Here is a 14,545-nt window from a genome sequence, read left to right as displayed (position 1 = left end):
CTGGAGTTCTGGGCTGCGGATCATAAAGTACATGGTTCGCAGTCCAGTACCGAAATAAAAATCGCCTTTTGCACTTTCTGGCCGTGGATAAATTATAAATGTAACAATCATATCTCACTTTTCTATTAGAGTAGCCCAAGAGCTTCTGGTCTATCAATTCAAAATCAGGGATTTCTAGCCCAGAAAAAATACGTCATCATTTTTCTGTTAAAACATTAATACAATTTCCATATGTATAATGTTTGTGAAATAATGACTTCGTGTTATTTGATATTTTAGCCTAGCACTAGAGACTCTCTCATTACAACGTTCTGTTGTTTTGGGGGAGTGGAGGGAAAGGAGAATCGAACTTCAAATTTTAGAAATGAAAGTCAAAAACTTGTATAAGGATCTATAAATTAATAGCCTCTAAATGTATATATACACCTAACATGTGGTATTTAATACATTGATAAAAGGCTCTGAATTTGATGTTAATTTTATATCCAAATGCATTTAATTGAAACACATTAGCTATATACATAAAAGAGTCAGAAACAACGAATATGGGCAATTGAAAAATTAATTTATTAATGGTTTAGAAATATGCAAAAGAAAAACGAACAAATTGTACAATAGATCAGAATAGAAAAAAATATTTTGTGAGCTTCCCTCTTCTTCAACCAGAATATTGCACTTTTTTTTTAAATGTCCCCACCCAGTTAATCAATATACAATTGTATAATATTATTCCAAACTTTCTGTACTAATCCTCACATTCCAGTCAAGTTATCTGATCGTTTTTTGATTTTGACTTAAGCCCATATAGCCTCAAGAATGCTTGTATCGGGACCTTGTACAGACCAAGCTGTACCTTGAATGTTCTATTGACCACTTTACCTTCATGATATCGTTTCACCATGTTTGTTATAGGCTTGGATTACTTTCTTGCTCGAAGCTAAATCTAAGCGATGAGTTAAATATATATGTAAAAACGGCTCGTTTGGGTTGAGAAATTTTTTTTTTACCTAGAGGAGCGAACAACGTTTCGATCTTCTTCGGCCATCATAAGGTTTACATATATATTTTTCTCTACAAGTGGGTTTTCTTGACATCACTGATTAAACGACGAGTTGTGTTTCTCAGGGAATGGCTCAGTGTACCTTGACTGTTACTCTTGGGATACCTATCAATTTTCAGAGTGACACTACGTTGAATGAGACTCAACCCCAAATTTCTACCTATCATTCACCACACATCTGTGTCGACGTTATACTTTAACTATGGTTCCACAGCCAATGAACTTGTTATTGATTATTGAAAAACAATTCAAACTGGGAGTCTTCTGTAAAGAGCACACGTGCCCAGTTTTATTTAGTCCACCACTTGGTCCGATGCCTATTTCAACTTTTTGATTTGGTTACCTCTTCTCAATTAATCTCTCTTTCAGTGATAGAGCGAAGATGTGTAGGATTATAAAACTAAAACCTGAGTTTTGATACCCACTGAGGATATAACACAAATAGCCTATTGTGCACTTTTGTGTTTAACAACTAACTCTTCTCTAGTGATTTTCGAGCGGCTACATATCCAATCAGAGTACTGTATACTAACGTTCGTCTTACTGTTCTGGATATAATATTCATACCCGTACTCAGAGTAGGGATGGAATCTGATAGGATATTGTACCATCCTAGTTGTCATAATGCAGATGGTTATTATATATAAACAATGTAAGCTGTTTTTTATTGTAATTCTTTCTTTCTCGTGATGATGACGGTGTAGATAACCACCAAAGCATCTAGAGAATGTCAAACAGGATTTTATGTCCTTTGTATTAAGTTTTATTGAAATTATACATAATGCTTAATCTTACAGTGAATAATTCCAGGCTTAGTAAAATAATAATGATAGTTATAAAATTAGTTCAATATATAAAATGTTACATACAATATTTGTTTGTAAATAGTAAATGAGTTTTGTATATATACGTGATTTGTTCGCCTCTGTTTCATTTCATGTCCTTTCTTTTTATCAGGAAGAGTTAGATCTGACGGCAGCAAAGAAAGAAATTATGTTCAGTTTACCACCAGAGAAGAAATGGCAACTTTATTTAAGCAAGAAAATGGTAAAGTTGTTAATTAGGCCTAATATGCTTAGTGTTTTTTGTGTGTATATATACAAACTACCAACGAAAAAGGCTCATTAAATTCTACACAGAAATACTTACTGCCTCATGAACAACGTTTAAAAAAATAGAAAAGTGTTTGGTAAAATAGAACTTTTACTAACGTTACTAGATTCTTAAATTTACTAATAGAATATTATTGTTTTTACGTTTACCATTAGCAATCGATAGCTTAGAAAGTAGATTCAGGAATTCTGTGAAAGTTAACTTAAAATTCTATATTAAAAAAAAAGACAAAAGCAGATTTTTTAGCGCAATTAAACATGAAACATTTATTATTAGTTATAACTGACTAATTTCGGTAACACAGTTACTATGTACTAGACATTAGTCCGGATAATAGTAACAGTAACCAAAACTAGTGGGCCCGGCATGGCCAGATGGTTAAGGTACTCGACTCGTAATCTGAGGGTCGCAGGTTCGAATCCCCGTGACACCAATAATGCTCGCTCTTTTGTCGTGGGGGCATTATAATGTTACGGTTAATCCCACTATTCATTGGTAATATAGTATCCCAAGAGTTGGATGCTGCTAAATTAGGACGGCTAGCAAAGATAGCCCTCCTGTAGCTTTGCGCGAAATTCAAAATAACCCAAACCACACCGAAACTAGTTGGTTATAGTTAGTAAGAAGGAATTTTCTTTCATTGCGAGAAAACGTCAGTTTTATGTTTTTACTCTGAAAATAGTAGTACAATAAACTTGAAAAGAAAGTATTAAAGTACAATACTTATTCCGAATATAAGTGGTGAATTTTATTTTCATTTGTTATCTAATGCATCCATATCAATCTACAACAGCGTATACAAATGATTTTTCAAAACATTTAAAAATATATTAGTTATTAGAAACTGTTATCTTTATATGAAAAATAAAACAAATGTAAAATTATTTTTTGCCAACATTTCATAGTTGAAATAGTGTTAATAGAGTCCGTGTTGAGGTGTAAAATGTCAAATATTATATATTCACTACTCTAGATAACGTTCATTTTTAGGAACAACAAGAGTCAACATCTGCGCATTTTCCAGATTATTACCTGGAAAAGGTGGATTCCTTGTCATTGGTGAGTTCATATAGATCATAGATTAGATTTGTACAGCTTATTCATACTAAAGTCAATCTTTTCTTCGTTTAATTCTACTGGCTCAAGTAGTGTAACTGTATCATTGAATAATCTTAACGGATTTACAGAACTATTGCTGACACACGAACGGAAATAAGTGTATAATACAGCTTAATTGACGCTAGGAAAAGTTTTGTTAGATTAAAAGGTCTATTTAAAATTAATTTAAGAGCAGGAAATTCTTAAATTATAGTTTAAATTATTCTTATTTTAATGATATAACAACTAGTGGCTATCGTTGTGAGTTGTAAAACGTTTTATACGTTGGTGCGTGTTAACGTTACATGTAGGACGTGTAATATATGAGTTCTTTGTTACTATTATTAAATACAACAGCTTAACAGAAATGAGCTATTACACAGAAGTAGACATATTTTTCATGAAACCGATAGAAATAAAATCCTTTTATAGAGTATGTTAAGTGACACGGATTTTGTTGTTCAATTAAATTTTAATATTAATCGTGGTACGTAATGTATGTTCGTAGAATAAGTAGCTGAGAGCAGTCAGTGCAACTGAGTCTAATATAATCCAGATCTAATCAATTAGAGGGGAAGTTAAAGACAATTATTTTAGTAACTTTTTTAAAGAAATTAAATGATACAAAAGTTGACTGAAATAAGCACAGTTAGATGAATAAATATGACTGTCTAGATAATATCTAAGTAATTCTTGCTAGAACTATAACTTTTATTTTTTTAAATTGTCTCATCTACAAGAAAATCGTTATTATGTCTTAACTGTTCAAAGTTGTATTTCATATTTTGCAGTTTTTGGGATAACAATTATTGAGTACTGGAAAACTTGCTTATTTTAATAGTACCGTACGTACGATTTATCACAATAAGATTAATAATAAATAATCTAGCTCATTCTTATGAAATATTGCTGCTTATTATATTGAGCTGCGTTTCGCAAGGTCCAAGGTTCGCGATACAATTCTTTGAACACGCTCGACACTTTTATTTTTGAATTACTTATAACAGTGATAATAATCAAACAACATTTTAGTTTGTTCAAAGTCGGAGAAGAGTTGTGGCGGCGGATGTTACTGGTTGTCTGCTGTTTCTATCGTCAATACCGTAAGGATTAATTCAGGTTGAATACAAAATATCACTACATTATTTATTGTACCAATACGAGTTGTTTAATAGCCGAAGAGACCTTTTACAGGTACCAAAATTCATCAAAGTGGCTGGATTACAGCAGCTTGGTGTTAATATAGTATACACTGTTTACTTGAAACTTACTGAACCAGAACAGAATGGTGTAATTTAAGTTGTTATCAATTTTATTGTGGTGTTATATTGTACACGTTACTATTAAGTTCTCATTAGTACTAAAATGTTCAAAAACCAAGTTTCAATGTTTGATAAATGTGATTGATTGACGAAATAGTTTTTCCAAGTCTTACTGTAATGCTAAACATGAATTTCTGGTGACCTGGCTGTAAAATAATCTTGCAGTTAATATAACCGAAATCGAGTTCACAGGGAAGTTTCAATTGCACTCTTTTAGCTTCTTTTTCCCCGGGACGAGGAGGAAGTTGCAGTTAGATCCAAGCTCCTGGATAACCTTAAAACAGCGTTACGTACACAGCCAAACAGGTATTTTATACCACATTTGTCTATCTAGCTTCGAACAAGAGTGATATGTAATTTGTTTGAAGTTTGCACTTTAAATTAATCTTGTAAACGTAGCTAGTATTCAATAAACATTGTGCAACCATTTAAATATTTAATGAATATATATATTTGTTTCTTTCGTTTTATCTAAACATATTGTCAAGGCTCATTTACAGTTAGTTATTTGTTTTATCTAAACACATTGTGAAGGCTCATTAACAGTTAGTTATTTGTTTTATCTAAACACATTGTGAAGGTTCATTAACAGTTAGTTATTTGTTTTATCTAAACACATTGTGAAGGATCATTAACAGTTAGTTATTTGTTTTATCTAAACACATTGTCAAGGATCATTAACAGTTAGTTATTTGTTTTATCTAAACACATTGTCAAGGATAATTAACAGTTAGTTATTTGTTTTATCTAAACACATTGTGAAGGCTCATTAACAGTTAGTTATTTGTTTTATCTAAACACATTGTCAAGGATCATTAACAGTTAGTTATTTGTTTTATCTAAACACATTGTCAAGGATCATTAACAGTTAGTTATTTGTTTTATCTAAACACATTGTGAAGGCTCATTAACAGTTAGTTATTTGTTTTATCTAAACACATTGTGAAGGCTCATTAACAGTTAGTTATTTGTTTTATCTAAACACATTGTGAAGGCTCATTAACAGTTAGTTATTTGTTTTATCTAAACACATTGTGAAGGCTCATTAACAGTTAGTTATTTGTTTTATCTAAACACATTGTGAAGGCTCATTAACAGTTAGTTATTTGTTTTATCTAAACACATTGTGAAGGCTCATTAACAGTTAGTTATTTGTTTTATTTAAACACATTGTGAAGGCTCATTAACAGTTAGTTATTTGTTTTATCTAAACACATTGTGAAGGTTCATTAACAGTTAGTTATTTGTTTTATCTAAACACATTGTCAAGGATCATTAACAGTTAGTTATTTGTTTTATCTAAACACATTGTCAAGGCTCATTAACAGTTAGTTATTTGTTTTATCTAAACACATTTTGAAGGCTCATTAACAGTTAGTTATTTGTTTTATCTAAACACATTTTGAAGGCTCATTAACAGTTAGTTATTTGTCATAGTCATTCTTATTGTTTCTCAAGCCATTGAACTCTATCACTTGCTTTTTATAAACAGGACTGGAAATGGTACTTTAGACGAGGAATAGTGTGAAAGTTCCTTGAGCGAAACAGTAGCTCTATCGCAGAGAACAGCAAAAAAGAAATGGGTGAAAACACCTTTGGCGAAACGAAATATGAATACTTGAAAATCGTTCTGACACTGTAAAGACTTAAACCTATTCTCAGTGCGTTTCTCGTTTAATCTGATTTCTAGCAAGCTGACGTGTTAAGTTGTTTGTTTTCCACATCACTGTCTATAAGTGATTCTTATATTTTATTAATTCTTATCTTAAAAAAACATCTCTTTAACGAAACTTTTATATAAAAATAAGTTCAAACTTTAAAAAAATCAAATTATAAAGTATCTCACTGAAACTTGCTCCCAGTGGCTCAGCGGTATGTCTGCGGATTTACAATGCTAAAAATCGGGTTTTGATACCCGTGGTGGGCAGAGTATAGATTGCTCATTGTGCAGCTTTTTGCTTAATTCAAAACAACAACACTGAAACTTTTATGATCGTTTAGCAGAGATTAGTAGACCAGACATTACCAGGTAGTTAAATCATTCGACTAGCAACCTAAGGGTTTCTGGTTCGAATCCTCGTCACGCCAAACATGCATGCGTTTCTACGGTGTGGGTGTTATAATGTAAGGTCAATCCCACTATTTGTTTGTAAAAGAGTAGCCTAAGAGTTGACGGTGAGTGGTAATGACCAGCTTCCTTCCCTACACTACTAAATTAGGGACGACTAAACTCAAAACAAACAAATATTAGAAAGGTATATTTCTCTTCCAGTTTCGTGATGCGGTTTTTGGAACAAGATGGGCTGGCATGTTTGTTGAAATTTCTCAAGAACATGGACTATGACACATCAGAGAGTATTGTACACACATCTTTGATTGGTTGTGTCAAGGCGTTGATGAATAACTCTGTGAGTTAACCTTTAGCAGCAATAAAAATATAAACTCTTTCTTCAAGTACATAAAACTGTAGTTTTATAATTGTTCAATTATTTATACCTAATGTATATTGCATTGACTATATTAATCAGTCTTATGATTTGTGGTTTATAATTCATTTGATATTTAGTATTTCGTTTTTCCACTTACTTCTGAAATTAAATAATATAAAAATTAATCAGACAGCATACTACCAATATCCCATGAATTCTATTTAGAATGTTAATAATATATTCCTTAACATTCATTAAAAAATTAGGCCTCTCATGACCTGATGATTAAGGCATTCGACTCACAACTTGTGAATCGCAAATTCTAATCACATCACTGAATGCACTCTACATTTGTTGTCGTTATAATATAATGTTTAATCCCATTATTTGATTAAAGTAGCCCAAGAGATGACGGTGGATGATGTTGACTAGCTATCTATCACTTCTGAGTTATTGACAACAAGCGCAGATAGTACTAGACTCAGTGGTTCTTAACCTGGGGGTCGTGACCCCCTGGGAGGTCGTTTGAAGTTTCTTGGGGTCACGGAAGGTTTGGGAATTATTGGGAAAGTCAAAGAGAAGTTTGTAGTTTTTGTGAAAACACGCTGAAGTGCGGCAGTTGAACCGCGTCGAGATGCTTGTTGCGCAACCACTTGTCTAATTTTGAGTAAAAAATGTTCATATATTACAACGCTTTGAATTGCCTAAATTTGTTTAATTATATAATATTAATACATCGAACTTAAAATTTAAATATCAAATTTTCCATCGTATTTAGTATATTTTCTCATTATATATATATATATTATATCAACCCTCATACTGAGTGAATAAGAAGGTTTAATATGATGTTCAGTAATTCCATGGATTTTGCATTTGTTTAGCACTTGTAGCATTTCTCAAGGTCATTTATTTGTAACATTTTTCAATAAATTAGGATCTTTATATAGTTTTGTTTTATTCTACCTTTACGCAAAGTTCAGCATTACAAAAATTTTTATAGGGGTCACGGTAATACCCTGGAGAGTCTCAGGGGGTAAGACGATGAAAAAGGTTAAGAACCACTGCACTAGAGTATCTTAAACTTAAACTTAAACGTCTGTAATATAATCGTAATTCTACGTATACACAATATCACCGAACTGTAGATTAACAAAGTAGAAAAACGTTTATGTTCCTTCTTGATTTCAGAGTGGAAGGTCCCATGTGCTGGCCCATCCTTATGCCATCAACACCATATCTCAAAGTCTTGCTGTCGTTAACATCAAGACTAAAATTGCTGTGCTGGAAATCTTGGGGGCCGTCTGTTTAGTACCTGGTGGACATCGTAAAGTTCTAGAAGCAATGCTTCATTTTCAGAAGTTTGCCTGTGAAAGAACAAGATTCCAGGTTCGATCTGTTTGTCCTATTGCTACACATTTCATGCTCGCTTTACGTGTTATATATTCCGAATTTGTCTTTACTCAATTTTGTTTATTAGTTAATTATAAAATTAGATCATGCTAATAACATAAGATGGGGTAATATTTATTATACAATTATCACTAAAGAAAACATTACAAATACAAACGAAACCAATTTATTTATTTTCTCTTCATAAATAAAATAATTAGTTAATCTAATTTCTAAATGACATAAGTGTATAATCACTTTTGTCTCACCGTGTTAGGCCCGGCATGGCCAAGCGTGTTAAGACGTGCGACTAGTAATCTGAGAATCGCGGGTTATTGTGCTTCAATGATTAGCGTGTCGGACTGAGGGTTTTGGAGTCCAGCGTTCGCGTACCGTTGCCGCAAAAAGAAAATCTGCTCTTCGAACTTTGCGGCGTTGGATAAGTTATAAGCACGACAATCGAATCTCACTATTTGGAGAGTGAATGGTGTTGAGTAACTGCCGTCTTGCTATCAGTTGCTAATTAGAAACTACTCAGAGAGTTTATCAGTAGCTGTGTGAGTACATCCGAAAACAAACAAAGAAATAAAAACTTTCTTACGCGTATTTTTATTTCGAACTTTATAACAAATGTTTGGGCAAAGTTAGCTCCTCCCCGCACATAGAATTAGGAAAAAAAAAACGTTAAAAATATCAATCAATATCTTACGAGTGTAGGTTGGATATTTTATGTTTGAGTGAAACTTAATCGTCAGTTTAGTAAAAGGTTAAAATGAATAAAGTTCGGCATGGCCAGGTGATTGAGGTACTCGACTCGTAATCTGAGGGTCGCGGGTTCGAATCTTCGTTACACCAAATATGCTCGCCATTTCAGCCGTGTGGGCGTTATAATGTTTCGGTAAATCCCATTATTCGTTCGTAAAAGAGTAGCCCAAGAGTTGGCGGTGGGTGGTGATGACTAGCTGCCTTCCCTCTAGTCTTACACTGCTAAATTAGAGATGGCTAGCACAGATAGCCCTCGAGTAGCTTTGTGCGAAATTCAAAAAACAAACAAACAAACTCACCCTGTATATAAGTTTCATAGTTTTTCTATAATAATGGTGATAATTTACTTTCAACGGTTTTTTTTTTCCTACTCTTCCAAGTTCTTTTACGTTTTAGCAAGATTACTGATTTATTTCTGTAATTTCGCATGCTTTTGAAAACCCTAATAGACCGTATAGTAAATAATCTGTAGTGTTTATGTGAATAATAAAATAATTCTGGTTTTGAACGTCGTTGGTATTTTTGATTATGTATTTTCATTTAATTATTGCTTATCAGACTTAGTAAGATTTTGAAAGAGATTTTGAGCCAAAGAATTGTAATAGTTAGGCCTTCAATGTATTGGTATGAAAATGTTCACTGGAATTTCTTAAATGTTACACGAAAAGCCTGGAACCTGGTTGATTCTTCTGTAATTTGCATCAAAGTTGACAAATGTTATTCCTGTTCTTGCAAGACTTGATATTAGATGTTGGACTTTCAGCCATAGGTGCGTTATAAAAGTAATATATATTTCATTATTCCATTCAGAGAGCCAAGTAAAGCCATTGTAGCCCAAGGAACTAACGACTTTTGTCTCCTTTCTACTTAAATAGTTCAAATTTAGATATTTCTATGCCTAAGCCCTAGAATTCCAGTTCCAAACTTTAAGAGCAATATAATTATTTCCTTACGATTTTAACAAATATTATGACATTGTTTTACATAATATTCTAAACGCAGTGTTTTTTGGGAATTTGTTTCTCACATGTAAATAAACATCTCGATACAAGAATCACGCCTGTTGTCTCTTACATTTACGCTGATTATTTATGTTACTGTAGATATAACTATCAAGCATATAAACAAGTGTTCCACATCTGTGTTTCTACTATGTATTTAGGAAAGAAGTGTTTTAATACAAACATATCAAAAATCAATTTGTTTTGTAACAGTTCTCATTTTGAATGAATTCTAAGTTACAGTTTGCAGTAGATATCTTATTTACCTGTTATGTTGTTGCTTTTTATCGAAAAACTCGTGTTATTTTTACATTTTATGAATTTTTTACACGAACTGATAAAAACGTGACTTCAAGCACAGCTGGTAGGTGTCGATTATTCACTAGACAAGCCCGGGTTACTTACATACGGCTGTTTTTATTCAAATATTAGAATGTGTAGGAACGCTGAAAAAAATTAAAATAAACACATTTGTGAAATAGGTTTATAAAAATGTATTTCTCAAAACGATGCAAGATAGTATAACTGACACAAATCAAATAAAAACCTACAAATTGATTAATTATTAACTCACAAATTGTAGACTCTTTTCATGCCAGTTAATCTGCTGCGAAATTTACATCAAATGTCAAGCATACTTTTTTTTATAACAATGCTATAATACATCGTTAATGAGTGGCCCGGTATGGCTAGGTGGTTGGGGCGCTTGACTCATAATCTGAAGGTCGCGGGTTCGAAAACCCGTCACACCAAACGTCCTCGCCCTTTCAGCCGTGGGAGCGTTATTACGTTTCGATTAGTTCAACCGCTTATTTGTAAAAGAGTAACCCAAGAGTTAGCGACGACTAATTGCCTTCCCTCCAGTCTTAAAGTGTTAAATTAGAGACGGTTAGCATAGATTACTCTCGAATAGTGAGATTCATAGTCACATTATAACTCCTCCACGGCTGAAAGGGCGAGCATGTTTGGGGTGACGAGGGTTCAAACTCGCAACTGTCAGATTACGAGTCGAAATCCCTAACAACCTGGTCAAGCCGGACCAGTTAATGGGATTTTAAAGCTCTGGTTTTAATTCCTATGATGGACATAATGCAAAAAGCCCATTATTCAGCTTTGCCCTTAATCAAACTCAAAACGTAGGCTTCTTACTCACTTGTGTTATTTCATAGGTTATAGTGAATGATCTGGATCGTAGCACTGGGATTTATAAAGAAGAGATAAGCCTAAAAACAACCATCATGTCATTTATCAACGCCATCATCAACTATGGTCCTGGACAAGATCATCTGGAATTTCGTCTTCATCTTCGATACGAATTTTTAATGCTGGGAATTCAGCCCGTGATTGATAAGCTTCGTAGTCATGAGAATGCTACCCTTGACAGGTCAGACTACATATCTTCCAAATACTGCAAATTAAATCTTTTATTTTAACTTAAACTCGTTATTGTATTATCAGCGCGGCCACAGGTCGGAAATCTCTGGCGAATTCAGAAAATATGAAAGAGAAAAATATTAAAAGAAGTCAGTGAAAATTATAGTCCATCCATTATTTTTTGGTCCGGTACGGTCAAGTGGTTAGGACACTCGACTCGTAATCTGAGGGTCGCAGGTTCGAATCCATCTCACAACTGTGAGAGTTCCATGAACCTTCCAGGCATATATGTATTATATCCTTTCTTTCTCGTGTAGACCCGGCATGGACAGGTGATTGAGGCACTCGATTAGTATTCTGAGGGTCGCGTGTTCGAATCCCCGTCACACCAAACATGTTCGCCCTTCAGCCTTGGAGGCGTTATAATGTTACAACCAATCCCATCATTCGTTGGTGAAAGAGTAGCCCAAGAATTGGCGGTGGGTGGTGATGACTAGCTGCCTTCTTTCTAGTCTTACACTGCTAAATTAGGGACGGCTAACGCAGATAGCCGTCGTGTAGCTTTGTACGAAATTCAGAACAAACATTTGTTCAGTGTTGACTTAACTGTTTCTGATAAGTGGACAGACAACACGTGGTTTACAGGCTACAGTGAATGTTACTTGTTGAAGCCATGCTAACGTGGGTGACACGTTTAACCTGCAAACCGTGTGGCAGCTCTAAGTTCCCAGCGATATGTTAAGAAATTGAATATGTTTTTAACCGTGAAAATTAGATTTCTTCTTCTTCTGTACAGTGTCAATTAACTCCCATCATAAGCGTTAAATCTCACATCTAGGTTAACTCCAAGTAAAAGTTTTAGATACAATGTCTAGGATTACTCCAAATATAAGTTTTGGATTCTATGTCTAGGAAAACTCCAAATATAATGGTTGTGTCTATTCTATCTCGTGTTACAATTATTGAACTTAAACCTGTTTTTTTGTATTTTTGTAACTACATCACCTTAAATTAACTGAAAGTAAAGTTTTCACTGGCTTGTGTTGTCTCAGTGTATTACTGATAACGTTGGTAAAGAATTAATAAGTAAATCGAAATGAGTTCACCATTCTTTAAACAAATAGATATGGATACACGTGCATTTTATTGAACTAATGTATAGTTCTTATAATACTTTAAATCCAATTCTCTTGGAATGTCCTTGTTTATACTTCGTACAAGTGAAAGTACGAAAGAGATTACCTCTCCTTGATTCAACACTAAAATTCGGAGCTAAATCCCCGCAGTGAACTCAGCACAAATTAGCCGTTGTGCAAATTTTCTGCTTATAAACAAAAGACGATTTTTTTACAACTTTCATCTCTATGACGGAAAACGTACGAATATAATTGGATAGATAGTTACAATATACAAAATGTAATAATAATAATAAGTTGTTTTCTATCGTCAAGCTCCCCAACATTTACTGTGTACCTTTAAACTTTTATTGAACTAATGTATAGTTCAATACCGTATAACCTGGTGGCACATTAAAATAATATATCAGTACTTAGTTCATTAACTGTATGTAACCCCTTCATTAAAGTAACATCATGGTAAGTCTACGGAATTTACAACGCTATAAATCTAATGATGTAAGGTTCGATTCAGTTCCTGTATGTCCCCATTGGTAAGTCTACGAATTTACAACGCTAAAATCAGAGGTTCGATTCACCTTGGTGGGCTCAGCAGATAGCCCGATGTCACTTTGTTATAAGAAAACACTCACATTTACTGTTTACTTTAATTTTTTCTATATTTGTGAGTCTTTGCGATATTGCAAAATTTCGAGGGTGGGAATTTTTCGTTTTTGCAAAATACGTGGGTATTATATCGAATTTCGGTTTAAACAGAGAATTGAGGCAGCTTTTTAATCTGTAAAGTAGATCAAGCTTACAATCGTTAGACAGTTTGATAAGTGTAACATTTCAGTAAAATGAATCATTTGTTATACGACTTCATGAGTTAATTAATACAATAAGTTATGTAAAAATGACAAATTCTTTGTGCAGTCATTTATAATTGTATAAAATGGTTTCTTTATGAAATCCTTAATTTTTCAACACATACAGTGCCATATATCATACACATGATTCGTATTTTCCCTCTAGGCATCTTGACATATTCGAAATGGTTCGCAACGAAGACGAAAAAGAATTTGCTCGTAGATGTGATGTGGTAAGTACTCACAGTGCGTATCTGGTTCTGTCATGTCAGTGATCTGTGTTGCTTTAAGCTTTAACAGTGTGTATCTGGTTCTGTCAAATGAGCGATTTGCGTTGCTTTATTAATAACCTTACAGTGTGTATCTGGTTCTGTCAAATGAGCGATTTGCGTTGCTTTATTAATAATCTTACAGTGTATATCTGATTATTTTAACTCAGTGATCATTGTTGCCCTAAGTTCTGACAGTACATATATGGTTCTGTCAAATCAATGACTTGTTCTGCTTTATTGAGTATAGCAATTGCATATCTGGTTCTATCAAGTCAGTGATAGTTGTTGCTTTATTAAGTGTTAACAGTTTAGACCTGATTTTATATTTAACGTAAATCCAATGTTTTTTAATACAGCAATATTTTAGGAAAAGTGTTTCTTATTAGTAACGAATTTCTACATAGATTGAACTCATGGTGATTTGATTAGAAAAATATTAAAAGTCATAGAGCAACAAAGTTCTACTTATATGTTTAACAGCATTACACAGAACATTTTAATATACTTTTAAACTACTGAGTGATGAGATGAAAATACTTTTATATCTTAGGCTCATGTGGACTCGAAGAGTGCATCGTTTATGTTTGAAGTCTTAAAAGGAAAATTGTTGCATACAGCTGCTTACCCACACTTTTTGTCTCTGCTGAAACACTGTCTTTGTCTACCTTGTAAGTTTCATCAGATTCTGCCTAGTTTCATATAGCTACAAGCTGAAAATATTTAAGGGTTTAGTTT

The 14,545-nt window shown here is 33.4% G+C and overlaps 1 protein-coding gene across 1 annotated transcript in view; it reads left to right on the top strand.

The window, feature by feature from the left end:
* LOC143229627 (disheveled-associated activator of morphogenesis 2-like) overlaps positions 1-14,545 on the top strand; it is a 103,355-nt gene that overhangs the window by 64,106 nt on the left and 24,704 nt on the right. Inside the window, 8 exon segments of the mRNA XM_076462216.1 lie at positions 2,018-2,107; positions 3,164-3,232; positions 4,811-4,899; positions 6,866-7,001; positions 8,214-8,411; positions 11,350-11,564; positions 13,705-13,771; positions 14,361-14,478. Of these exon segments, the coding sequence (XP_076318331.1) occupies positions 2,018-2,107; positions 3,164-3,232; positions 4,811-4,899; positions 6,866-7,001; positions 8,214-8,411; positions 11,350-11,564; positions 13,705-13,771; positions 14,361-14,478 (982 nt within the window).

Source organism: Tachypleus tridentatus, chromosome 10, assembly GCF_004210375.1.
Source record: "Tachypleus tridentatus isolate NWPU-2018 chromosome 10, ASM421037v1, whole genome shotgun sequence".
NCBI lineage: Eukaryota > Metazoa > Arthropoda > Merostomata > Xiphosura > Limulidae > Tachypleus > Tachypleus tridentatus.
The sequence above is the reverse complement of the archived record's forward strand: the minus strand, read 5'-3'. Positions and strand labels throughout refer to the sequence as shown.